General features: G+C 36.1%; 1 protein-coding gene across 6 annotated transcripts in view; it reads right to left on the minus strand.

The window, feature by feature from the left end:
- The window catches only part of TRDMT1 (tRNA aspartic acid methyltransferase 1), a 57,381-nt gene that overhangs the window by 13,605 nt on the left and 16,509 nt on the right, over window positions 1-27,267 (minus strand). For 2 of the 6 annotated variants that reach the window (XR_014817023.1, NM_001162885.2), the window contains 6 exon segments: window positions 14,083-14,192; window positions 5,697-5,773; window positions 3,136-3,207; window positions 2,461-2,526; window positions 1,610-1,679; window positions 1,053-1,136 (listed from right to left, as the gene is read on the minus strand). Coding sequence is in view for 2 of the 6 variants with exons in the window: in NM_001162885.2 (NP_001156357.2) it covers window positions 1,053-1,136; window positions 1,610-1,679; window positions 2,461-2,526; window positions 3,136-3,207; window positions 5,697-5,773; window positions 14,083-14,192 (479 nt within the window). In the remaining 4 variants the exon portion in view is untranslated. 6 annotated transcript variants of the gene reach the window in all.

The raw sequence follows: 27,267 nt of genomic DNA on the forward strand, positions 1-27,267 counted from the left end.
TTGTTAATATACTTTCCCAATGCTTTTTGGAACTGCCCACTATGAAAGGGAGACACATTGCTATTGTATCACATGATACCATGTTGTATGATCCGGGTCTTGTACTGAAGGAGACTCAAGTGATACCACTGAACCCCTGTTAGTGGAACATGAGCCTGGAGCTCTTACTGCGACGGTTAGGGAGAGCTTCCCCGAACAACTGAAACTCTGTCATCCACACCAATTTTCAACAGAAGCATAACAAACTGCTGGCATGATTAGAGATCCTATCTACAGCAATTGAGCATTTTATTCTAGCTTGTACTAATCATTACCATATTTTAATCAATTGAGTCTAAAAAGCATAGACTTCAAAGAAATGCAACTGATATGTGAAAATACTCAATCCATTTTTGTTTGTTTTTTTTTTTGTCTTTTGTTTTTTTTTTTCGGGCCGCACCCACGGCATATGGAGGTTCCCAGGCTAAGGGTCAAATGGAGCTGTAGCCGCCAGCCAATGTTACAGCCACAGCCACGCCAGATCCGAGCCACATCTGCGACCTACACCACAGCTCATGGCAACGTCGGATCCTTAACCCACTGAGCCAGGCCAGGGGTGGAACCTTTGTCTTCATGGTTCCTAGACAGAATTGTTTCCACTGAGCTACGACGGGAACTCCCTCAAGCCGTTTTTAAGGTAGTATACGGAATTTTATTTAAAGTAGCCAATGGCTTCTATTAAGGGGGAAAATAACAGATGCGAATAAATCAACAGTAGGAAGAGAAATTATGGAGGTAAAAAGAGGAAAACAGCATGAATGCTAATTTTTTTACTTTTAACTTATTTTTTTTCCTAATGATGAAAGAAAAGTTTCTGATTTAGTTTAAAGCAATTAAAGTGGCATCAAGAAGAGAAAAAGGCCTAGAAGATAGACCTGAGGCATGGTCTCTATTACAGGCCAACAGGCTCATGTAAAGCTCCACAAAGTAGTTCCTGAAAATAAATGAGACTGAGATACATTATTATAGATAAATAATAATGATGATAATGATGGAAACAACAATAGTAATACCTGACCAGGGGCTTGAAAAGGGAATGGCTCTGACTGAAGCTTTGCAATGAGGAAATACCGTAGCCTTGAATTTGGAATGCCAAGCTGCAAGTAAAGCAGAGCAGTTAGCTGTATAGGAAATGAAAGCGATCTGAATCACCTGCTCACACCTAGTGAAACTCATACAGGTATATACTCGTTTCTGCCAGACAAAATTCTATTCTTGATTTGTGGAAGACTTCTTTGTAGCAAATTCTTAAACCCTTTAAACTGTCACTTTGTACCTTTATTTGAATGAAATAAAGATGGAATCTTATGAGTCATATGTCTGTAAGTCACTTTCATTTTATATTTTCCAGGTAAGAAGTCTTAAAGACATTCTTACATTCACTACTGATAGCACAATTATCATAAAAAAATCTTATATAGCTATAAAATTCAGATGTAGAAAGTAAGAACCACGTCTGAACTAATTTCAAGATTTACCTAGAAGATTACCTAAAATGGATCCATTTTGTTATTGAATCAAATTACCTTTGGGAAAAATTATGTTAAGAGTTTATAACTGTGGTACTTACAGAGGTTGGAGACAAGAGAAATTCTTGGTACTGAAAGCCACAATTTTCTATTGTTTGTATTAATAGGTCTCTGAAAAGACAAAAATAAAGGGAAAGAAAAAAGCTTTCACCCTACCGTTCACAGTGGGATTCTTATATAAAACACTATAAATAAAACTTCATTTTATGTGAAAACTCTACCACCATTCAAGTTGCTCAGAAAGAGAATCATCCTAAATCTTTTTAAAGCCCTCCTCTCTACATTTATGAGAAATGTAATGTCTCATAAAAGAGATAATTCCTATTATAAATAAAGCTACCAGATAATTTATAAAGCTGGTGAGAGAATTGCTAATCCACTGATGATAAACTTGCTGTGGGAATGGAACTATGTCCACAGCCAATAAGAGGGAGGAACAGGCATCAGGGTGTAGGCAGCAGGTGGATCAAGGACAAAGGCGGATGCATTCTCACCTGGGCTACCACCTGAAAGAGCCCTGACACAGGCTTGTTTCCGCCATCCAACTGCAGGACAGAAAACACCTGTCAACAGGACCGAGATTCTTAACTGAAAATATTCCTACTTCTAAAGAAATAGGCACCAATATAAGCAGCTAAAATTGAGAAATACCATTCTCATTAAAATGAATACTCACTCCAGAAAAATTCAAACATATCAAAATGGGAATCATCTGAACCTAACTTGGTGATACTTCACGAACTATTCAAAAATTGATATTAATAAGTAATTACATAACATGTATAAAATGTCAGAATGTGTATGTTTAGTTTTAAGATCTTTAAAAATGTCACAACAGCTATTATAAAACATGCCAGGTGGAAGACGAACACGAGACAAATACATTTTTTACCTTGTTGAAGATACTTCAAAACCTTTAACATTTTCTAGAAGAATATACTTTGGTAATTTTTGCAATCTAAAAAGCAAACAAACAAAAAACCCAAACATAATTCCAAACATCACATTACTCAGAAGTAAAGAAAATCCTTACTTGTGGAAAATACGAGGTAATTGTCCAAACTCTTTTTATGAAAGAATTTGATAAGGAACAACTCACATTTTATTCCTTTTCCCCATAAATATGGTACAACTGATAAAGTTAACATCTGGAAGGATAACTGCCACTGTGAAGCTTAAGTCAAAACACGGGTTTGCACAGAGCTTCTGAGCAGCACAGCCCAGAGGGCTGGAGTTTGCACGGAGTGGCGGCTTCTAAGGTTAGCACGTGTCCAGCGCATGGGCGAAAGCATTCCCTAACATGAGCATCACATGCACTAATACTATGAGCAGAGGCAATGCAATTCAGCTGTTGGGCTGGAACTCTCTGTCACTCAATTCAGGGGCAACCGTGGAATCAACAAACATTTGCAGTTTCTCCATCAGTCACGGCAGGAGATAAATGACATGCATAGTATCTGAAGCAGCACATAAAAGTGCTCATCTCTACAAAATGACAGACATCACATTCTTGCAGATGCAAGGTTTTACATTTAAGGTAAGCTTGTACGGGAATCTAAGTTTTTACCTTGGGAGAATGTCTAGAATATATAAGAAGCTATTTGTCCTCGGATCCATCACATCACCTTGCAGGCCAATTCTAAAGGGATGAGGAGAGCAAGTAAGTTCATCAAGAATCTAACATGAAGATATCAAATCACTTGGTTCTCACAAAACAATGTGATCATCTCTATTGCTCTAGAGAACAAAATATTCATTTAATTAAAAAGAAAAAAGCCTTGCCTAATAAATACATGTATTACAAAATAGTATGTCAAGTAACTTAGATGAGGCCGAGAATAAAAAGTAGTCGACGAAGAATAAAATCAGTTACCCTTTCAAAATCACTTTGTTTAGGAAAGATAGACACACACACACTGCTGGCTGATGACGCTTCTGCTCTGTCCCAGATGAGACAGCACAAGTTCAGATGAATGAGCTGGTTGGCCAGGGTGGTGATGGGGAGTGGCGGGCATGGGTAACTAATTACCATCTAAGCAGATCGAGGTAACAGGAAGCCCAAGATGAGCTTGTCTGATATAAATAGGAGAGACTTAAGCTAAAGCCTTGATTCTACCGCAAGGAGTTGCCACTTGTTTAGACTAACTAGGTCAAAACAGGTCTTGTGAACAGGCTGTATTTGGACCAGCAATTAGATGTATAAGTAACGTTTGACACAATCAAGAACCAAGCAGAAAGGAAGACTTAGACTGGGCATGAATTGTAGCAACAGAGGACTAGGGTTTGAGACTCTGGTACTCATTGGCTTCATAGTCATAAATGAGTTACCTGACATCACTTATCAGTTTCCTTACACCTGGTAACAGGACCAAGATCATCAGCGGATCTGAGGTTCAGATGGAAGATTAGACTGGACTTGAATAGATTCCTCAGAAACCGTGGCATCTCATTTTGCCTCTCTCCTCTCAGTGTTCCAGATGATGATGGAACTCTGGCCCTCAGCAGCTGGAGTTGGCCTAACAGAGAGCAGGACTGGCAGCAGGGAAGAACAGCGGGCCACTGCAGAGACGTACGAGGCACACAGTGCTGGGCTGCCTTCTGCCCTGTACCCCCTACTCGTGGTAGTTAAGAGGCTACACGCTTGCATATGCTTGGAACCCTCTTCACATGGAATGTTCACCTTCTCTGATAAATTCCCAATCTGCTTTCAGACACAATTCCCCTATCACCTCTGAAAGAATCCCCCTTCCTGGTACACAAAAAGCCTCCGTGCTCTCACGGCAGTTTCAGCCTTCATTTATTATTATACAGCTTAAATTACATTAGAAGATAATTATTTGTCATTCCCCTTGGATTGTTAAGTTTTGTAATGATGGGAACAACAACATAAAAAGCAATGCCTCACATATAGATGCACCATAAATCCTTGGGGAATTAATTTCTGGGAAAACTAAATAAATCAAAACTTGGAAGGAAACTTAAATATGACAATATTTATTTAAATTATTACATGTGATATCCCACTTAAAATCATATTATGCTTTTAAACAGGACTATATAAAACAATTGATAAATCCTGGCTCTGACATTTTCTAATTGAATGGCCTGGGAAAGTCACTTAACCTTCAGTTTTTCACCTGTAGAATGATGATAATGCTAATACACATCCCATAAGCTTGTTAAATGGCACACTCCAGCAAGACATTAGAGGGTTATCACTATTCTCATTATTATTTAAAACAATTAAAATATTATTAAAATATCTAAATGAAGATGGAAAAGTCAAGATTTACCTAAAATATAATTCCCTGAAATATAAAGCCAAACAAATACTATATAATAAGAAACTGAATTGGAATATAGATTTAAAAAGTCATTCGATTAATTGTATGTATTATTAAATGAATATATCAATTTTGAGAAATGTAAAATTCACAAATGCATTCTTGATTAGCTTTAAAATTTTACAGTTAAGTAATTTAAGACTTGAATATTTACTATGGGGGAGTTCCCGTCATGGCACAGCGGAAACGAATCCGACTATGAACCATTAGGTTGCGGGTTTGATCCCTGGCCTCGCTCAGTGGGTTAAGGATATGGCATTGCTGTGAGCTGTGGTGTAGCTCGCAGACGTGGCTCGGATCTGGCATTGCTGTGGCTCCGGCGTAGGCAGGCAGCAACAGCTCCAATTAGACCCCTAGCCTGGGAACTTCCATATGCTACAGGTGCGGCCCTCAAAAGACCAAAAAAAAAAAAAAAAAATTTTACTATGGAAATTCAATTTGATTACTCCATGTTAGTATGAGATTCCTGAATGCTCACTGTTTAAATAATTTAAGGTAATATGGGTCAGAAATACTCCATCTTCAGTAGGTATTAAAGAGGTGCCATACAGTCTCTGCATATCTACTATTGACCAAATTACTGTGTTCATTTAGCAGTAATTTGTGCTATTTTCTTTATGACTGATGCTAAGTTATAAATAGAGAAAAGGAATTACTTATGAAAAATTTCAAGACTAGGAAAATGCAGCTGATGGCTTTCAGTGTCCATGCTTGAAATTACAGTATGATTTAATGAGTCCTTCAAAAGTACCCTTCGTAACAGAGAAATATTTATTATACATACCTTGTAAATGGCTGACAGGGAGGGCTCATTAAAACCATATTGAAAGATAATCTGTCAAATTCTTCTAGTGTAACACCCTAAGGAATGAACATTGGGGGTGTGAAGAATATAAAAACATGCATAGAATGGGGAAGAAGGAAAACTGCTAATTAATTATAACTGAATATATCAGAAACTGTAACATTTAAGCTTTATTTCTAACATTTAAAAGTTTATAACACTACTTTTTAAATAAACTTTAATTTTCCAAAGCAATTTTGTGAAGGAAGTGGAGAAGTAAACCAAAGCTATGAAAGATTAAGTCACTTCCCCCAAACCCCAGAGCCAGGAGAGCTGGGAAGCTAGTTTCCTGGATCCTAAGCCTTTCATGCCTCTGTGATACCTCAAGTCTAAGGCTGCTGTAATTGCTGGAATCAAAAATAAAGTCGAATTCATTTCCACTGCACCACTAACTCTAATTCAACCCCTAGCCTGGGAACCTCCATATGCCGCGGGTGCAGCCGTCAAAGAACAAAAAGACAAAAAAAAAAAAAAAAAAAATACAGTCGAGGGAATTTTTTAACGCCTCTCTATTAATAACATTATTTATTTAGGAAATGTGATGTGCTGACCAGTTACCATCTCTTTCAGGTATGTCTCTGTCAATATACCACCAAATGGAAAAAAGTCCTATCTTTAGACATCCACAATTATTACATAGTTTTATAGTTGTGTGTGGTCAAAGAAAGAACTTCAAAAGAGTGTAGATAAGATTATTCAAAATAATCCCTACTGGGCTAAATAGTTTTAAAATGTACTGTTTTGCTCTGTTTTATATGTAGCATCAGAAGATAAAAAGAGAAACACAGGTCATGGGTTTGCCAATTCTCATTAAGCTCTCTTAATTTATGCTCTTAGCCAGAAATCTAAAGCAACAAGCCCAGAATTTAAAGCAACCTTCTTAATTATGACTCAGTTCTAAGAAATTCAAGTACATGAAAAAAGAAGGAAAAGCTTTATTCTGAGTTCTGTAAAGAGTGAGTTAGGAATTCCTGCTGTGTCACAGTGGGTTATGAATCTGAATGCAGCATCTCTGCTTGCTGGGGAGGTGCAGCTTGGATCCCTGGTTTGGCACAGAGGGTTAAAGGATCTGGTGTTGCCACAACTCCAGGGTAGGAAATAGCTTCGGCTTGGATTCAATCCCTGGCCTGGTAACTTCCATATGACTCCGGTGGGGACATAAAAAAAAAAAAAAAAAAAAAAAAAAAAAGCGTGGGTTAATTGGAGGAACACATCAGTTGTCTCTATGGCATTAGCAGTTTGAATCTACAGGTCTATCATTTTTAAATCACAGGCTTTTAAGTAGTTTAAGATATATACACACACACACATATATATAATGAAGTAAAAATTAAATACTGAAAAGTTTCTAAAGCACTTCTGTAACCCAGAGTTCTAAAGAAAACAATTTGAAAATCATACACTCAATAGAAAACACGGGGCAGGACAGTACAATTAGCACTCATACTCCAGTCAAACAGCCTTTCAGCATAGAGCCAATATGAAAAGCAAGTTATTGATTTTTCTACTGACGGTAGATTGATTAAAGCTGAATTCCTAAAGTTAAAATTAAAATAAAACAACAATCTTTTACATCAGGAACATCCTTAGAACCTAAAGATGTAAACAGGATAAATGCCTCCAATACTATTAGACATAAAAAAATTACAATGTTAAAGGATTCTTGGAAAGCGTTCTTTCTTTTTCTTTTTTGGCCATACCCAGGCCTATGGACATGCCATGGCATATCTAACACACACCAGGCATTGCGCTAGGTTTGGGAATGCAACAATGAACAAATCAGACAAGGTTTCTGCTCACGGGAAGTTTATGTAGTAGTGACTGGTAATTCCCCATCTTATACCTAGACGAATTACGGATTTCAGTTGTATTACTAGTTATCTTTATAACTGGGGAGACCTGTTTCTGGTTAAAAACCTATATGTAATTTTCAGGCCTGACCACAGGCAAGGACAAAGCCTTTACCCAGCAGGTGTCAAGGAGAAAGCTCCCCTCCCCACTCCAGACTGGGTACAAGGCAGACTGGGTCTTGGAGTTTCTGAAGGTGTGTGCAGTTGAGTTCTCAGGCCCCCTGGCAGGTCATATCATACTCCACACCTTGAACTCTTTATCTGAGGCCTTGCCCAGAGGTCCTCTTCAGATGCCATCTATTTCTGCCAAGGCCTCCTTACGGGAAGAGAAGGGGAAATCTTGAAAAGCTCCCGCTTGGACTAGACCCATCACTTTCCACTCGTAGCCTTTCTCCCTTCACTCTTTCCCACAATGCCAGGGGCTCCCTCAATAGTGAGCTGACACCTATATCTGTGCCAAGCTACCTGACTTTCTAGCAGGGTGCTGTCCCTCTGGGAAATGGAACAGGGCCTTCGGAATTTTCTCTACGTTTTAGAGATCTGCTTTTCCCACCACAGCTGGTAATTAAAGCTTCACTCTTGTTTTTTGTTTGTTAGTTTGTCTGTTTTAGGGCCACACCTGAGGCATATGGAAGTTCCCAAGCTAGGGATCCAGTCGGAGCTACAGCTACCAGCCGACACCAGCCACATGTGGATCTGAGCCACATCTTCGACCTACACCATAGTTCACTGAAACACCAGATCCTCAACCCGCTGAGCGAGGCCAGGCATCAAACCCACATCCTCATGGATAGTCAGATTCCTTTCTGCTGTGCCACAAGAGGAACTCTTCTATTTCATTTTTGCCCTGTGGCTTTAATCAGCTACTCTGATCCCTGACAGCTTGGCTGTCTTTTCCAGCTCAGCTCCTGACAACATTAAATAATGTCCTAAAAATCTATAGCTTCATTTATCTTTCAAAGAATACACATATTTTTTGAGACTCACTTCCCCTTCCTACTCCAATTATATTATTATTTCTATACTGCAAAGATTTACAGCGTTTTCACCTTGCTTCCTAACCATAATTTCTTTCCTAACATGACAGTTTTATTCCTGGGTTCTCTACTTTGATTCATCTCTTGCTTAGTTAGATTAAGTGATTGAGTCACTTTTTTTTTCAATAGGGCTCGTGGGTACTACAGTTCACGAGTTATTGAAGGGGTTTTTTAAGGAATTTTTTTTTCATCTATTTCTGTTAATATTTTGACTCATTTGTTTTATTGTCTTCTGTTTGCTACTCTGACATGACTTTCATTTCTATAAGGGTTTTATTTTTCTTCCCAGGCCACTGATATTTTTCAAATCCTATTGTCTTAGTATTGCTTTTTGACCTCATGTATATATTTATTTGAATTCTTGTTTTGAAGATATTAAGTTTTACTTAAGCTCACAGAGGCATGTGTTTGTAATCTTGTTTCTTAATATAAATTTTCTGTGTATATTCTGCTTTATTTAAACTTCCTTTAAAAAGTAGTGTATTAGAATAGCCTCAAATTGGTTCCTTTCTAATTATCATTCATTTTTTCATGGAGAGCACTCGACTCTAGTAATTTGCTGCTGAAAAGGTAAAAGAAAGAACTGCCACTCTATTCAGGTGCTTTGTCACCACACTTCCTGGGAAGGACCCACCATGTTCTTTAACCTGTGCCTTTGTCCCTAACCCATGCTCTTACGCAAAGGAAGAGCAGGACGTCTGCAGAGGCTGCAATGATGCTTTCAGCCCAGTGATTTGGAAATTTTTAAATATCTCTTCTCCTGACGTTGAAGAAACAATTGCTGGGTCTATTTTGTCTTCTCCCTCATCATTCTTTCCTTCTTAATTCTGCACGGGATACAGAGAGGTCTGTCTGCAACTTTGCCATCCTCATTCAATTGTGCCCCGTCTCCACTGCATTTGCCACCGTCCTTCCCAGTTTTCTCTTCTGTTTGACTTATGGCTAAATCCTGTTTTTATTCATCATGGTTTTCCATGCCCTCTTTCCTTCTTTTCTTATTTCTATTAGGAAATGAAATAGTTTTAAAATAGAAACATTGCTTTTATGACACATTCAACCAGAAGTCCCTGAAAGAACTGTTTGCAGTTCCAATGTCTACAGTAAAAGGTAAGTTCCTAAAGGCAGAGACAATCTCAGTCATATTTGTGTTCCCTCTAAGGACTCAATGACTTGCATGAAGTCAATGTTCAGATGATCAGAATACGCCGTTTCATAAAACTTAAAATCCCTAAAGCCTCTCATTACTTTCCACCCCTTTTAAACATGACCCCTAATGTAGTTCTGACATCTCTGACCTAGAACAGGATACACTGTTTCCATATCAGAGGAGGGCTGAAGAGAACATCAAAGAAGAGAGTAAAAGTTGTAGGAAGGAGACTACCTTTTTCTCATAGACATCATTTTAATGTACACATTCTCTTTTTGAATGAGTTGGAGGTATGTACCTCCATTATTCCCTCTTCCCAGATTTCTTATATCATACATAGATAATATGATGTTATTAACATTTCTTAAAACTGGTACTGAAATAGAATTATGGCTAGAAAAACAGACGTAGATATATATTCTAAATGCTTTCCAGTCTTCTGTTGGCAGGTAGTTGGGGACCCCAATCAGTCCCCAAATATGTAAAGTATTTCACAGTTTCTCCTAAAATTTAAAACAGAAAATAAGGTTAAATCGCTGAAAGTAATGGGTGCTTTACTTTGTTGTTATTTTATACTTTGTTTCATAGGAGAAAACTCTGGCTGAATTGATTTGGCTGCATTACATCAATACTTTGAAATATTTAGATTTTTTGCTCTCATATTCTATGTCACAGAAATTTTGGAACCTAAAAGCACATAGTCTGCATATGAAAGTCAATTCAAAATTACTAAAATTACTAAAATTTCTAGTAGATATCTTTCTTCTGATCCTATATTCTTTTTGAAAATTTTTAATGTTAGATCATTTAATACAAAAAATGATAGCATTTTGGGGCTTATAACACAGGTAGCAGTAAAATGCATAACAACAGTAGCAAAGTAAACAGAAGAGTTGAGTGGAAGTACACTTTTAATTTACACACAAAAGTGCTAGAATGTTATTTGAAGGAAGGATCCCATAAGTTATATATATCATATGTATGATAAGATATGTCAAGAGTGGAGGATAATGAAATATTAAAAAAATAAAAGGCAGGAAAATGAGCAAAAAACAGACTGAAAATAAAAAATAAATAACAAGATGGTAGAATTAAACCCAACAATAGCAATATCAGGATTAAATGTAAATGGTACAAACATTTCAATTAAAAGGCAGAGACCATTTGACTGAATAAAAAAACAACACCCAACTATATTCTGTCTACAATAAATTTAATGTAGGGACAAAGATAGGATAAAATTAAAAGTATGGAAAAATAGGGACATACAAACACTCATAAGAAAGCAGAATTATATTAATTTAAAGAGCTATATTCACATCAAGAAAAGTAAGCTTCAGAACAAGAAATAATTCTTAGGGATAAAAATGGATATTTCATAATGATAAAGGGGTTAATCAATCAAGACAATAATCATAAAGTAATACACTTAGTAGCAGAGCTCCTGGATCAAATGAAGCAAAAGGAGAAGAAACAGATACATTTACAATGGTGCTTGGATATTACAACACCCTTCTCTCAGCAACTGATCGAAAAACTCAGTAAGGATACCGAAAAAGTACCAATACTATCAAACAACTGGACCTAATTGATATTCAAAGAACATCCCACTCAATAAGAACAGAATGTACATTCTTTCCAAAAGCACCCAGAGCATTCACTAGACAGACTGAATTCTGGGCCATCACACAAATCTCAACCAATTTAAAATAACTGAAATCATATACAGTATGGCCCCAATAAAACAAAAATGAGAAATCGATAATAGAGAAGTATCTTAAAAATTACTAAATATCTGGAAAATTTAAAACCATATGTATAACACATGGACCAAAGAAGAAATCAGAAGAGAAGTTAGAAAACATTTTGAACTGAATGAAAATGAATGTACAACACATGAAAATTTGCAGCATGTAGCCAAAACTTAAAACTCCTTTTTTCTCAATCAGTATAATTGTATATGTTAAAAAATCCTAAAAAATAAATATTAAAGCTACCAGAACTATTAAGTCAATATAGCAAAGTCTCAGCATACTAGGTCAATAAGTAAAAATAAGTGTATTTCTATATGCCGGCAACAAATAATTGGAAAATAAATTTTTAAAAGTTATCACTTACAATAAGCAAAACCCACAAATATTTAGGAATAAATTAACAAAAATGTGCAAGATGCATACACTAAATATTACAAAATATACCTGATACAAATTAAAGAATTAATTACTAAATTAGTAATGAGAGATACTATGTTCATGGATTGGAAGACGCTCTTTTATGAGGATATCAGTTCTTCCAAAACCAATCAAAATATATATTTTTTGTAGAAACTGGCAAGCTGATTCAGAAATTTACACATTAATGTAGCAAAAAAAAAATCTTGAAAAAGAAAATCAGAACTTTGAGAACTTAAGCTACCTGAATTTAATACATACTATAAACCTACATAATCAAGAGTATGTTATTGCTATAAGGGTAAGTGTATAGATACTACTGTAGAGAAATATACACATCCACACATACATGATGTATTTTTTCTTATAAAGATAACAAGGAAATTGAGGAAAGAATAGTCTTTTCAGAAAATGGTGTTAGGACAGTTTTATATGCACTTGGGAAAAAAAAATGACCTCTACCTCAGACTACATACAAAAAGTAACTTTAAATGGGTCATAAGCTTAAATATAAAAGCCAAAACCATGACCTTTCTAGAAGAAAACAGGGGGAAATGGGGTAAACAAAGATTTCTTAAGACGCACAAAAAAGTGTCCCATAAAAGAAAAAAAAAAAGGCAAGTAACTTCTACATTTTGTTGAATACAGTTAAAGAAATGAAGACAAGTGACAGAATTGGAGAAAATATTGTTATACATATTTCTGACAAATAACTTGAATCCCAAAAACTTAAACCACTCTTAAAACTAAATGATAACAGCACAAACATACCAAATAATTTAACATTGTGAAAGAAATCTCATCACAGAAGACATGAAAATGGCCAATGAGCACATGAGAAAACACTCAGCATTATTAGTCATGAGGGAAGTGCAAATCAAGAGCAGCTAAAAAGTAAAAGACTGACAAGAGTAACTGTTGGTAAGGATATGAAACAACTGCAACACTTAAACATTGATTGTAAAATGGTATGAAAGCTATGGACAAGAGTTGGCCCTTTTTTAATAAATAAGTTTACCAAATGATCCAGCAATTCCACTCCTAGGTATTTATCCAGAAGAAATAAAAACAAAAGTCCACACTAAAACTTGTCCATGAATCTGCACAGCAACTTTTTAGAACAGTCAAAAATTGAAAACAATCTAAATGTCAAAGATCATGTGAATGGATACACATACTATAGTATGAAGTATGCCACTGCATATATTATCACTGAATAATAAAAAGCAGACTGCTAATATATACAACAATATGGGTAAATGAAAAAATAATACATTAAATGAAAGAAGATACACTCAAAAAAATTACACTCATGTTTTTATTTACGGTATATTAAAAATGGAAAATTTAATCTGTAATGACAGAAAGCAGACCAGTGGTTGCTTGGGGTTGGTTGAGGTCAGAGACTGACCAAAACAAGGCACTAAGGAATATTCTAGGATGATGTATGTTCTATGTCTCGGTTGCGTTACACAGTTTTATATACTGATCAAACTCCAACTACACACTTAAAATGAGTGCAGTTTATTGTATACAGATTATGGCTTCATGAGCAATGTGTGTGTGAATTTTTTCACATGAACTTGGGAGAAAAACACAATTTCTTATTATTTGAAAAACAACAATGCACACCAGTATTAAATACTTCTGCTGAGTTGGTTCATCATAGGAGAAATAGTGTCTTTAACGCTGACAGGCTTGCTATAAAAAGAAGCATTCAACAAGGAATAATCAAAGACCTTTCTTATTCTCTCTCTTTTTTTTTTTTCATGCTTGTATTATATATATTGTCCATGGGTACTGCTTAAAAATAAGGAATTGAAGTTTAATATCATTATGGAAATAAGCACTTAGAAGTCAAGCATATTCTTACATTTCAATCCTTTCTCTTAGAGACCAAATTACTGACCGTCTCTCTCTCAAATGTGAAATTTTAGAAAAGAAAAAAAAGCAAAAAAATAACATGCCATCTTCTGATAGAATATAAAATGTTAACTTAATTCCCTTTCCCTAAACTTTTTCATTTATGACTTATCCTCAAATGAAGATCCCAGAATCTAGTATCCTGCAGTATTTTTCTTGCTCTCTATACTTATTAAAACAATAATCATTGTTACTCACTTCAATTGTCTTGGCCAGTAACTGTGTGTGAGGAAAATTATACTTGTATACTTCGTTAGCGACGGTGTTTACATCAATGGCAGCCACCACTTGCGCAGGTATACAGCTTTCTGTAATGATAAATGAAGTATCTTAAAACGTCAAGTCCTTAACATCAGTTTGTTCATTACAGAGAAAAGACAAAATAACTGTTTTGTAGTACATTTCCTCAATTATCTGGCCAGATTTCGGGTTGTCAGTGGACAAGGTCAGGGAGAGTTAGGCATGGAGTTGAATACTTATGAACTTCTGGTTCATCTCCCTCAACAGCACTTGGATGCTAAAAATAAGATTTAAGTGTTTTGGTCATTACCTCTTCTATTTGCTTTCCTTCCTCCTTTAAGATATACTTTTATGAGTCAAATGGAAAGTAGATTTAATTCCTAAATTAAAGCAAACCAAAAATAGAAGGGTGAAGTTTATCACCTGGAAATTTGCAAATGAATTAATTACCATTTGTTCCTCAACTTCTAACATTCATACAATGCTGCTTTCCCAAAATGACTGAAAATGCTCTCAGGTAAGTTTTGGTAAGATTCAGGTAAATTTGTTTTTTTAATAGCTTTATTGAGATATAACTCACATATCACAAAATTCACCCACCCGCTTAAAGTTTAGGTAAGCTAAGATGAAAAATTAACTGGTGTCCAAATATAAAAAGTTCAAAGACTAAAAATTTTGACAGACCAGGAAAGAATGTGAAAAAAGTAAGGATAATAATTTCAAGGTCTTGGAGTTCCCATTGTGGCTCAGCAGGTTAAGAACCCGACTAGTATCCATGAGGATGTGACTTCGATCCCTGGCCTTGCTCAGTGGATTAAGGATCTGGCATTGCCGCAAGATGCGGTGTAGGCTGCAATGATGGCTTGGATCCCGCATTGCTGTGGCTGTGGCATGGGCCTGCAGCTGCAGTTCCAATTCAACCCCTAGCCTGGAAACTTTCACATGCCGCAAGTGAAGCCATTAAAAACAAAAAACAAAACAAAACAAAAAACAAATTTACAAAGTCCTGCCTTCCTTCACTGCCCTTCTGTCTCACTGCTAAAGAAAAGGCATTTTCATCATGCTTTTAGATTTGGAGAATTTTGCCATACTCTTTAAATGGTGGTCAAAATCTGAACTAGGTAACTATAGCTGCTGTTAGATTTTGCAATGACTGCCCTCTTTGCACCTCTTTCTCAAAACACACACAAACCCAATTACCTGTAAACTCTGTCCTATATCAGTAGAAAATGTGAAGGGTCTTTAAATAAAAGTATTAAAGTATTTGAGATTTCTTAGGAAAATCATCAGAGAAAACGTTACAAAACTACATAGGAGCTCCACACAGCTATTTCTTCCAGAACTTTTTCTGTTAATAATTAAAGTAGGTAGCCCAAAAATAAAAAAATGAAAAAGAAAAACATTAGGATATGAGGAGCTGGGGCCCATGCAGCAGACACCTGGAAATAAAACCCAGATCCCAGAAGATGGGGCAAAAGGGAAGCCCCCACATTCACAAAACAATCACAATCCGACAGAGGCCTAGAAAAGATGGTGCCCGAGAGAAAACAAGGTCACGAAGGTGTCTAAGAACATACTTACTAAGTGTTCACCAAGCTTGAGACCCTGCTGCCTTGCATGTAGGTGGACACTTTGCCTTCCATTTGGTAATATTGTAGGCAGTTGCCTCCAGTTGGGTTTTAATTCAATAGTTTACTTGCCTTTGTAAAAAGTAAACTTAAGCTCTAAATTACATCTTAGTCAAGGCATCAGAGAGATCTTGGAATATAAATCAAGAAGGCTTTTAAACAAATTAACAAAAACTGGTGTATAAAGAGCTGTTTGCAAAATCACAAACCTTATAATCTACGTCAAGAATTAAATAACTAGAGGAGTTCCCGTCATGGCGCAGTGGTTAACGAATCTGACTAGGAACCATGAGGTTGTAGGTTCGATCCCTGGCCTTGCTCAGTAGGTTAAGGATCCAGCATTGCCGTGAGCTGTGGTGTAGGGTGCAGAGGAGGCTCGGATCCCACGTTGCTGTGGCTCTGGCGTAGGCCAGAGGCTACAGCTCTGATTAGACCCCTAAGCCTAGGAACCTCCATATGCCACGGGAAGCGACCCAAGAAGTGGCAAAAAGACAAAAAAATAAAAAATAAAAATAATTAAGCAACTAGTAATCATTCTAAGATAGCTCAGAATTAAATAAACTTCATTGAACTATTCCATGGTTTGTTAAATAAGATATATTGCAATTAGCATGATAAAGCCTGCTTCCATTTCTATCTATATACAGCAGGCTGAGATTGCCTGGAGTTAGCTGACAGGATTTTTCTCTTTTTTTAGGCTGGTTGAAAATCTACAGTGATGTTCTGAATCTGTACAATAACTGATAATTTCATGTTCTTGTATTATATGCCTGGAAGACAAAAAAACTGACAAAAAGCAACGCCAAATGAGTGTTTTATATGGTTATGCAAGAACTGATGAACTGAAAATTCTTTCTCAGGAAACAATAGATTTTTAAAGTCAATAAACAAATGCACTGTTTGCACATATTTTAGATTATTATAAAATTAGGATATACGCATGATCTAAAAAGTTATTTTCATGATGAAAAGTGAATTAAGTATTAAGATCTTACTGACACTAATTCACTTGTCTTTTCAAAACAGAATTGTTTGGGGATATGGGAATATTTCCATGGAAAGTTAGACTTAATAACAATTTTTAAAAGCCTGTCATTTCTATCCAAGTTGTAAATTGAGCTCCAAAGACTAGTGGTTTTGATATTTCTTACTGTTCGATTTAAATCTACAGCCTCCAAAAATCTTTGTTAAGCTGCATACATGGATTTTGAAAATGTTTACTAAAAATATCCAAACAAATATAATTCAACAGATTTTTGGCTGAGTTCCATCACTTAAGTGATACAGGAATAGTAATTCTCAAAGGGGAGAGAGAATTGGGAAAACAGGATCCCCAGGATCTTTCAGTGGAAAAAGGACAGGATGTATTTTCAGTACTTTAAATACTGCTTTACCTGGAGTTTATTCATAATGTTTTAGTTATTATTCTGGATTGCATATTTATCAACAGGAAGTAGAAATTCAAAAAGATGAGAGAACCACAACATAAATGATCTTAAAAGACTGTCACATCAACAAGGAAAGGATAAGGGGTGTCATTCTCCCACTTGTATGAGACCTAAACTAAAAAAGACAGATATAGTTGTCAAGAGACTTCTAGGTGAGATGTTAGAAGTATCATTGAAAATACATGCATAATTGCTGCTCTTAAATATGTTTCTCATTAAAGTGGGCAAGAAACACATACACATACATTTGAATAGTGTTAATTTCCCTTTTCTTTCTGATCACACTTTCTGGAAGAGCTGAAGGGAAGGACCTCTGGTTGGTAGTAGCGAAAAGGTAAAAGTTCACACTCTACCTCCTTTCCGAACCAAATAAATCAAAAACTTTCATTGTTCATGCATGGCTAAGGTGGGAAAGAAAATCGATATTTAAAAATGTAAACAAAATTAATTGGCCTACTTTGAAATAAGGAAACAGGTTATTTTTTTTTCTTTTCCTTCTGTGTCATTTTTTTTCTGAACTGTATCTCATACAGGTGTGAAATGACTGAAATGCCTCATTATAATCATACCTGAAGCATCTAGTCAGGTATGTTAACACTGACACCTAGTTGTGAAAGGGAAGATCGGTTGAATCCATTCAACGTCCATTTCTTTTCATTCAGAATGATAGCTTAATTAAGAATAAAAGTATTAAGCAAAAACAGACATGCGAGGATTCTGAATTTAAAATAACTGCCAAAGTGTATTTCTTGTTTCTTTTCAAAGATTCTTGCACTTCAAAAATCACAAATTATTTCCATGAATTAAATAAAATTAAAAATATGTTTTGAGGTTTTTGGTTTTTTTTTAAATGGCTGAACCCCTGGCATATGGAAGTTCCCAGGGCAGTGATCAATTCCAAGCTGCAGCTGTGAGCTATACTGCATCTGTGGCAACAACAGATCCTCTAACTCATAGCACTGGGGAGCAAACCCATGCCTCCACAGCAACCTGAGCAACTTAAGTCAGATACTTAATCCACTGTGCCACAATGGGAACTCAGTTTTAAAGTTTTTAAAAACTCTATTCAATTTCTTAGAAAATATTCTTAGAAGTTTTGCTAACAGTTAACCAAAAAAATTTTGACTTTGGGTTAAGACATACTCTAAGTCAGAAACCATAGGAGCCCATCAACCAGAGAGTAGGCAGGAATTGTTTGAGCTCCGTCTTCAGACCAGAGCCGAGGAAGCAGGGCAGGAGAGAAGGGTGCCAAATTAGTGTTTACACAGAAAGCAAAAGAAAGCTGCTATGCTGCATAACATTGTGCAATTTGGAAAAGAAAAGGCAACCACTTTTGATGAGGACCTTGAGGAATGAAATCGCGTTGTGAGAAATCTTTCCAGTAGGTATCCAGGAAAGTCAGTTTAGAATGATGTTGACATGATGAGGTAGCTAATACAGCTACTACTTTCCCTCTCTCCCTCCTTCCCTCCCTCCCTGTGGACCCAGCTCTTCTACTTCTGGCAATTTATCTAAGGAAATGCTTGAAGTAAAGACATGAGTGTTAAGACTACATGCATGCATGAGAAAAGACATGTTGAACCTGATACCAGTATATACTGACATGAACTGATATACAAATTTTAAGTACAAAAGACAAGTTACTAAATATCCTGTTGAATAATGATCCAAGTTTTGTAATGTATATGTGTCCATATGCACATTAAGAAAAAAGCAAATGGTGGAGTTCCTCTCGTGGCGCAGTGGTTAACGAATCCAACTAGGAACCATGAGGTTGCAGGTTCGATCCCTGGCCTTGCTCAGTGGGTTAAGGATCTGGCGTTGCCGTGAGCTGTGATGTAGGTTGCAGATGCAGCTCAGATCCCACGTTGCTGTGGCTCTGGCGTAGGCTGGCAGCTACAGCTCGGATTTGACCCCTAGCCTGGGAACCTCCATATGCCGTGGGAGTGGCCCTAGAAATGGCACCAAAAAAAAAAAAAGCAAATGTTTACAGAAGTGGAATTCTGGGGTAATTCTTCCTTTAAACTTTTTTGGATTATTTGTGCTTTTTTTTTTTTTTTTCACAAAAATAATATTGTATTTTATAATCAGTAAAAAGCAAACAAACAAAAAACGTTTTACCTTGGAACAAAAGAATTCAATACTTCTCTTGGTTACAACCTTGAGAAACCACAGAAAAAGTAAATATCAAGGACAGATAAGAATACATTCCTCTACACTGGATACATTCTCAAAACACGCCCCACAGCCAACAATTGTAACTCAATACATTATTGTATCCCACCTTCACAATAATCAAAAGAATAAAAAAAAGTAAGGATTAAATTACACTGAGGTAGTTTTTTAGACATCAACAAGAATTGGCCCAAGATGTAATGCGTTGAAAGCTACTTATTTAAATACTTATAAAATTCAAAGGATAGAAATCTCTGTCTTCTCCATTTTCCCCATAACATTTAAGACTTAAATCTTAAGCTCTTAAATAAAGGGCACAACCATGTTTAAAAACATTTCTTTATTTAAAAAATATATATAAACACATGTGATCCAGCATATTACAGGTTTAAACAACAAAGAATTTGTTTTACATAAATTTGCTGTGAGTAAATGAACATCTACGCAGATTTATCAATATAAAATGCTGAAATGTTTTTGGTGATGTTTTTTCATATTTTAAAAGATAATTTCTAAAATTCATTATAACAAAAATCAAAGAAATGACAAATGACATAAGTATCAGAGTACTGACTATCTAGTCAGAGTATCTAGTTAATTGTGAATGGAAAAAAAAAGACTCATAAAAATATAAATATTATCAATCATAAACATCCCCAAGATTAAACTAGAAACTCCTCTCCTGCCATTTTGAGCCCCTCTTTGTTTTATAGTAACCCCTCCTTGAAAGCTTATACTTTTCATCGTTACTGACTTTATGAAAGTTTTAAACTCTATCCTGAATTTCTGCTATGTGAAGCTCTTAAAGAAGAATTAAGTTCCACAATTCTGTACTAGACCAGAAAGCACTAAGGCCTCAGAGGAAAATGCACTTCAGTTATTTCATTCCTCATTTTCCTCCTCCATATTTCTCCTACTTATGCATTTCTCTGCAAACCTTCTCCCACCAAGTCACAAAGTATTCAAATATTAGCTATCATTATTTTTTTAAATCAAAGCTGTCATAGGCACATCCTATGAAGATTTTTTTTTTTCTTTTTAGGGGCCGCACCCACAGCATATGGAAGTTACCAGGCTAGGGGTCGAACTGGAGCTGCAGCTGATGGCCTACACCACAGTCGCAACAATATAGGATCTGAACCCCATCTGCAACCTACACCACAGTCGCAGCAATGTAGGATCTGAACCCCGTCTGCAACCTACACCACAGCTTGCAGCAACGTGGGTTCCTTAACCCAGTGAGTGAAGCCAGGGATTGAACCAGCATCCTCATAGATAGATATTAGTCGGGTTCTTTAACCACTGAGACACAAGGCGAACCCCACCTATAAAGATCTTTTATTCAAAGTGTGTCTGTCTATTCATATGTCCCAGGAAAGAAAGATTTAGTATCTGTCTAGTCACATGCCCAAGAAAGAAAGATTTAGATTTAGATTTAACTGTCTAGGTAGTTAGCGTTTTCTCTGCCTGTGTCTGAATTTTAGCTCCGCTATTTCCAACTATGTGATAAGTTACATGACTTCCTTACACCTCAGTGTCTTTACCAGTAAACAGAGATAATCAAGCACCTACGTCATAGAGTTTTCTGAGGATTAAATTAGTTAATACCTATAAAGCACTTATATTTGTACTGGCCATATGGTAATCACTCAGTTTGATTATTTAATAACAATTTGCTATTATCATTGTCAAAAGTGTAAAAATTAAAAAAATAAGGACATCAAATGCTAAACAACAACAACAACAACAAAAAAAAAAAAACCCAGGCAGGTGGGATAGGAATTTTCAGTGCAGATATGAACATCAATTGAGGATACAGTGTTTTGGGGTAGTTTAGCAATCTGTATCTAAAGTCTTAAAAATCATTTTGGACTTACCAATTTTATATTTGGTCACATATCCTAAGCTATGCGGACACAATAATGACTCCTGAAGACCTCCACATCCTAAATCCCTGCAGCTTGTGAAATGTTACCTTACACGGCAATGGGAACTTTGCAAATATGACTATGGATCTTAAAAAGAGGAGATGATGGGCCCGATAATCACAAGAAGGATGGTGCCGGGTTAGCGTCAGCAGAGGAGATATGAGGAGGGAAGCAGAGGCCACAGTGGAAGGCCTGAAGATGCTACGTTTGAAGTTGGAGAAAGGGGGCATCAGCCAAATGTAGGTGACCTAAAGACCCTGGGAAGACCAGGGAACAGACTCTCCCCGGGGGCCTCTAGAAGGAAGACAGCCCTGGCAACACTTCCACTTTAAGACATCTGACCCCCAGAACTAAAAGATAATATGTTTGTGGTACTTTTAGTCATTAAGTTTATGTAAACTGTTACAGCAGCAAGAGACAACAAATATATAAGGCAATAATAGAGATGTTGAGAAAAGGTTCACAAAAAGTATAAATGCTATTTTACCTATAATCATGAAAATTATAAGCAACCTACATGTGGAAATGCCATAAAATGGAATATCACATAGCCATTAAAAACCAGGTTTACAAATACATTTAATGGCAAGGAAAAACTCAAATATTCTAAGGGAAGAAAGAAAGCTCTAACTTACTTTAATGTTCATGGACACAGGTATAATACAGATTGGAAAGATAACCTAAATCCTCAGCAGGGTTTATCCCTGCATAAGCATTAGGCATGATTTTTATTTTAAACGTTTCTTCATTTGTGCAGCATCAGTGTCTCCCAGCAGACTATAATCTCTGGAGGAAAAGAACATGGCATGCCTACATGCCCATCACCTAGCACAAGTGACACAGAAATCAGTCAATAATTAAGTCCTAAATGAATAAATAACTATGCTTTCATTATTTCTCAATTTCTTCACAAATGGATTATGTAGTTAAAAATAAGAACACCATGAAATGTAAAAATGGTATTTAAAAAATATTCAACTTCACTAATAACCCGCAATTAAAATAACAATTTCACCTACTAAACTGTATAATTTTATTTTTTTTATTTTTAAGTCTATAATTTTAAATATTATATTGGCATATCTATGGTCATATATAACACTATGAGATTTAAACTGATAGGTCTTTCTTAAAAAGTAACTTGACAATATCATCAGTCTTTACAATTCTCATGCTCTCCAACCTATTTACCCATTCAACAAGTATTTATTTATTGAGCATCCGCTCTGTGCAAGTACTATGCTCGGTGCCAAGGATACAACACTGAACAAAACAGAACAGAACAAACAAATCCCTACAGGAACAAAACAAACAAAATTCTGAGACAAAAACATCCCCCTTGTGGAGCTTATGTTTTAGAAGGAGAGGCAATTAAAAACACAAACAAGTAAAATAGGTATTATGATAGGCAGTAGTAAGTGCTAGGGGGAAAAGTAAAAGAGAAAGGAGTACAGGGAGCCAGGGCAGAGGGTGCGGTTTTCCACAGTGGCCAGGGAAGTGCCGAGAAGATGACCTTAGAGTAAACACAAGGGCCTAGTCACGGGGCCATAGGGAACAGCATTCCAGGCAGAGGGAACAGTAAGTACAATGGCACTGAGGGAGGAATGCTCTTGGTTTGAGCAGAACAGCAAGAAGACCACCATGCCCAGTGCTCTCCCTAGGGGCTGGCACCGACAGCAGGACAATGGGCCTCCTTCCTGACCTTCCACTTCCAAGCTCATCCACGTTATACACACACATATACTGTACTGTGTGCCCAAATAGAAGACAACTAACACAAAAGCCAACTGCCCATTTCCCATGTGAGAATATCCACAATTAGATGGATAATTAATAATTATTAATAATAATTAATGTTTCCATTATAGAGATGATGAAAGGAAATGACTTCATATTATATAACCTTAATTTAGTTATAAAGGTATATTTTAAATAACACTGTCTTATTTTGTACACTTAGGAATATTGCTTTTCCACTGAAATTTCATGAAACAATTTTATTCTATATGCATCTTTGAAATCATGGTTTTTATTATCAAAAGAGCCACTTTTTTAAGTTATCTAAACCAGTTTTTAAGAGCACATTAACTTTTGTTCAGAGCTGCGTGAGATCTAGCATTTTTTTTGAGTTCATGCATGACGATGTCACTGGTAATTCTGGGCCAACCACAAATCACCCACTTGTGATCTCCACAAAGTAACCCCTACTGTATTGCTTTGTACTATAATTTCTAGAAGATTTGTTTACAATGATATTTAATACCTGTAATCAGAAGGTCATCCTCCCCAAAGTTATCTCTAAATATTTAAATTCATCTGTATGATTTTTCACCAATTCCATCAAGTGCCCTCAATAAGTACTCTAAACGAGTATTAACTTTTTCAGGTTAATGTAACTTATCCAAGCAGCATTTTATTACTTTGCTGTTCAAAATACAGTAGTTGAGGAGTACGAAAATCTTTGATGAGAACTAAAACATAAAACTGTATTCTCTTTTTGGAGTATAACTTTTAGGAAAAAAAAATGAATATTGCATTGAAGAATTTATGACAAATATATCAGGGCATATGTATATATGCTGGGTTTTGGTTTAGGTTTTGCTTTAATGAAATAACAAGCCCTTTGATGTTAACAATCATGGGAGAAATGCAGAAAAAAAATTTCATCATAGAAATAGACCTCTAGATTTTAAGTCTGTTTCCCTAGCCGAATACTGAAATGCCAACCACAAAACAGTGTATGAAATTAAAGATTCATATCTTTTCCCTTAAGCACAGTCATTGGCCTTCTGACAGTTCATAATTAATTGAAAGAAATCTCACTGGATGGAGAGCAAGGCAGAGATAAATGACCACCCGTATTAAGTCAAAATCAGCAAAGAATGCCATTAAGTTCAAATCTTCAAAGAGTATTGTTATAATCATCATCTCAGCAAACAATATGCACAAAAGTAAACTGAGGCCACAAAAATAAAATGCCTTCTGAAGAAGCAGAGGAATTACTCTGGGACTTTATTACTAAGTCTCATGGGTTTTAGGATAAAATTTAAACAAGGCAAAACTACCTATTTAGCATCTCTTAATTCATCTATTAAAGTTCAAAGTACTTCAACTAGAACTGTGTAACTAGAAATCCTTTGAATTACGGTTTCATTAAGGAACATGTCAAAGACATGTATATGCTAAAAGGCTCTGGCACGTGTTGCTTAAATAAATGTCTCATTCATTGAGTATGAAGAAATTATTAAATTCACTGATGAATTTGAACAAAAATCACGATGAATGCCAAAGAACTACTATGATTAACTCTCTAATGGAATTGTTTTACTTTAGTCGATGGGTTTTTGCTGGGTTTGTGGCGATTAAAGAACTAGTGGAAAAAAGTAAAACTAAAACTATTAATCTAGGAAAACAGTGGTATTTACAGTATTTTTAAATCCTCAACATACAATCCGCCTATTTTCCAAATCTGAGATTCTTATTCATTTATTTATTTATTTTGCTTTCAGGCAGGATGAAGACTGATTGGCAATATTTCTTTTTTTAATTTTTATATAATGATTTTTTTTTCCGTTATAGCTGGTTTATAGTGTTCTGTCAATTTTCCACTGTACAGCACGGTGACTCAGTTACACATACACGTATACATTCTTTTTTCTGACATTATCATGCTCCATCATAAGTGACTAGACATAGTTCCCAGTGCCACAAACAGGATCTCATTGCTAATCCATTCCAAAGGCAATAGTCTGCATCTATTAACCCCAAGCTCCCAATCCATCCCACTCCCTCCCTCGCCCCCTTGACAACCACAAGTCTATTCTCCAAGTCCATGATTTTCCCCTCTGTGGAAAGGTTCATTTGTGCTGTAAATTATATACCAGATATAAGTGATTATCATATACTTGTCTTTCCCTTTCTGACCCACTTCACTCAGTATGAGAGTCTCTAGTTCCATCCATGTTGCTGCAAATGGCATTATTTTGTTCTTTCTTATGGCTGAGTAGTATTCCATTGTGTATATATACCACATCTGCCGAATCCAATCATCTGTCAATGGACATCTGGGTTGTTTCCATGTCTTGGCTATTGTGAATAGAGCTGCAGTGAACATGCAGGGGTGCATATGTCTTTTTCAAGTAAAGTTTTGCCCAGATACATGCCCAAGAGTGGGATTTCTGGGTCATATGGTAGTTCTATGTATAGTTTTCTAAGGTACCTCCATACTATTCTCCATAGTGGTTGTACCAGCTTACATTCCCACCAACAGTGCAGGAGTGTTCCCTCTTCTCCACAGCCGCTCCAGCACTTGTTATTTGTGGACATATTAATGATAGCCATTCTGACTGGTGGTAGGTGGTATCTCGTGGTAGTTTTGATTTGCATTTCTCTAATAATCAGTGATGTTGAGCATTTTTTCATGTGCTTGTTGGCCAACTGTACATCTTCCTTGGAAAAATGTCTATGCAGGTCTTTTGCCCATTTTTCAACTTGGTTGTTGGCTTTTTTGCTGTTGAATTGTATAAGCTGCTTGTATATTCTAGAGATTAAGCCCTTGTCCATTGCATCATTTGAAACTGTTTTCTCCCATTCTGTAAGTTGTCTTTTTGTTTTCTTTTTGGTTTCCTTTGCTGTGCAAAAGCTTGTCAGTTTGATTACGTCCCATTAGTTTATTCTTGCTTTTATTTCTGTTGCTTTGGGAGACTGTCCTGAGAAAACATTTATCAGGTTGATCTCAGAGAATGTTTTCCCTATGTCCTCTTCCAGGAGTTTGATGGCATCTTGTTTTATATTTAAGTCTTTAAGCCATTTTGAGTTTATTTTTGTGCATGGTGTGAGGGTGTGTTCTAGTTTCATTGATTCACATGCAGCTGTCCAAGTTTCCCAGCAATACTTGCTGAAAAGACTTGACTTTTTCCCATTTTATGTTCTTGCCTTCTTTGTCAAAGATTTATTGACCATGGGTGTTTGGGTTTATTTCTGGGTTCTCTATTTTGTTCCATTGGTCTGTATGTCTGTTTTGGTACCAATACCACACTCTCTTGATGACTGTGGCTTTGTAATATTGCCTGAAGCCTGGAGAGTTATGCCTCCTGCTTGGTTTTTGTTCCTCAGGATTGCTTTGGCTATCCTGGGTCTTTTGTGGTTCCATACAAATTTTTGGATTGTTTGTTTTAGTACTGTGAAAAATGTCATGGGTAATTTGATAGGGATTGTGCTGAATCTGTAGATTGCTTTGGGTAGTATGGCCATTTATACAATATTAATTTTTCCAACCCAGGAGTATGGAACATCTTTTCATTTCTGTACATCTTTAATTTCCTTGATTAAAGTTTTATAGTTCTCAGCATATAAGTCTTTCACCTCCGTGGTCAGGTGTATTCCCAGGTATTTGATTTTTGGGGGGTGTGATTTTAAAAGGTATTGTATTTTTATATTCCTTTTCTAATATTTCATTGTTAGTATACAGATATGCCACTGATTTATGAATGTTAATCTTATATCCTGCTACTTAGCTGAATTTGTTGATCAGTTCAAGTAGTTTTTGGGTTGAGTCCTTAGGGTTTTCTATATATAGTATCATGTCATCTGAATATAGTGACAGTTTTACCTCTTCTCTTCCTACACGCGTACCTTTTATTTCTTTTGTTTGTCTGACTGCTGTGGCTAGGGCTTCCAGTACCATGTTGAATAACAGTGGTGAGAGTGGCCATCCCTGTCTTGTTCCAGATTTTGGTGGGAAGGCTTTCAGCTTTTCTCCATTAAGTATTATATTTGCTGTCGGTTTGTCATAAATGGCTTTTATTATATTAAGGTGTGTTCCCTCTATACCCACTTTGGTAACAGATTTGATCATGAATGGATACTGGACTTTGTCAAATGCTTTTTCTGCATCTATTGAGATGATCATGTGGTTTTTGACTTTTCTTTTTTTAATGTGGTATATGATGTTGATTGATTTGC

This window comes from Sus scrofa, chromosome 10, assembly GCF_054392235.1.
Source record: "Sus scrofa isolate SSC_HxYL_T2T_F1_AM1 chromosome 10, Sscrofa_HxYL_maternal_Yorkshire_Landrace_v2.0, whole genome shotgun sequence".
In the NCBI taxonomy this organism is placed as follows: Eukaryota; Metazoa; Chordata; class Mammalia; order Artiodactyla; family Suidae; genus Sus; species Sus scrofa.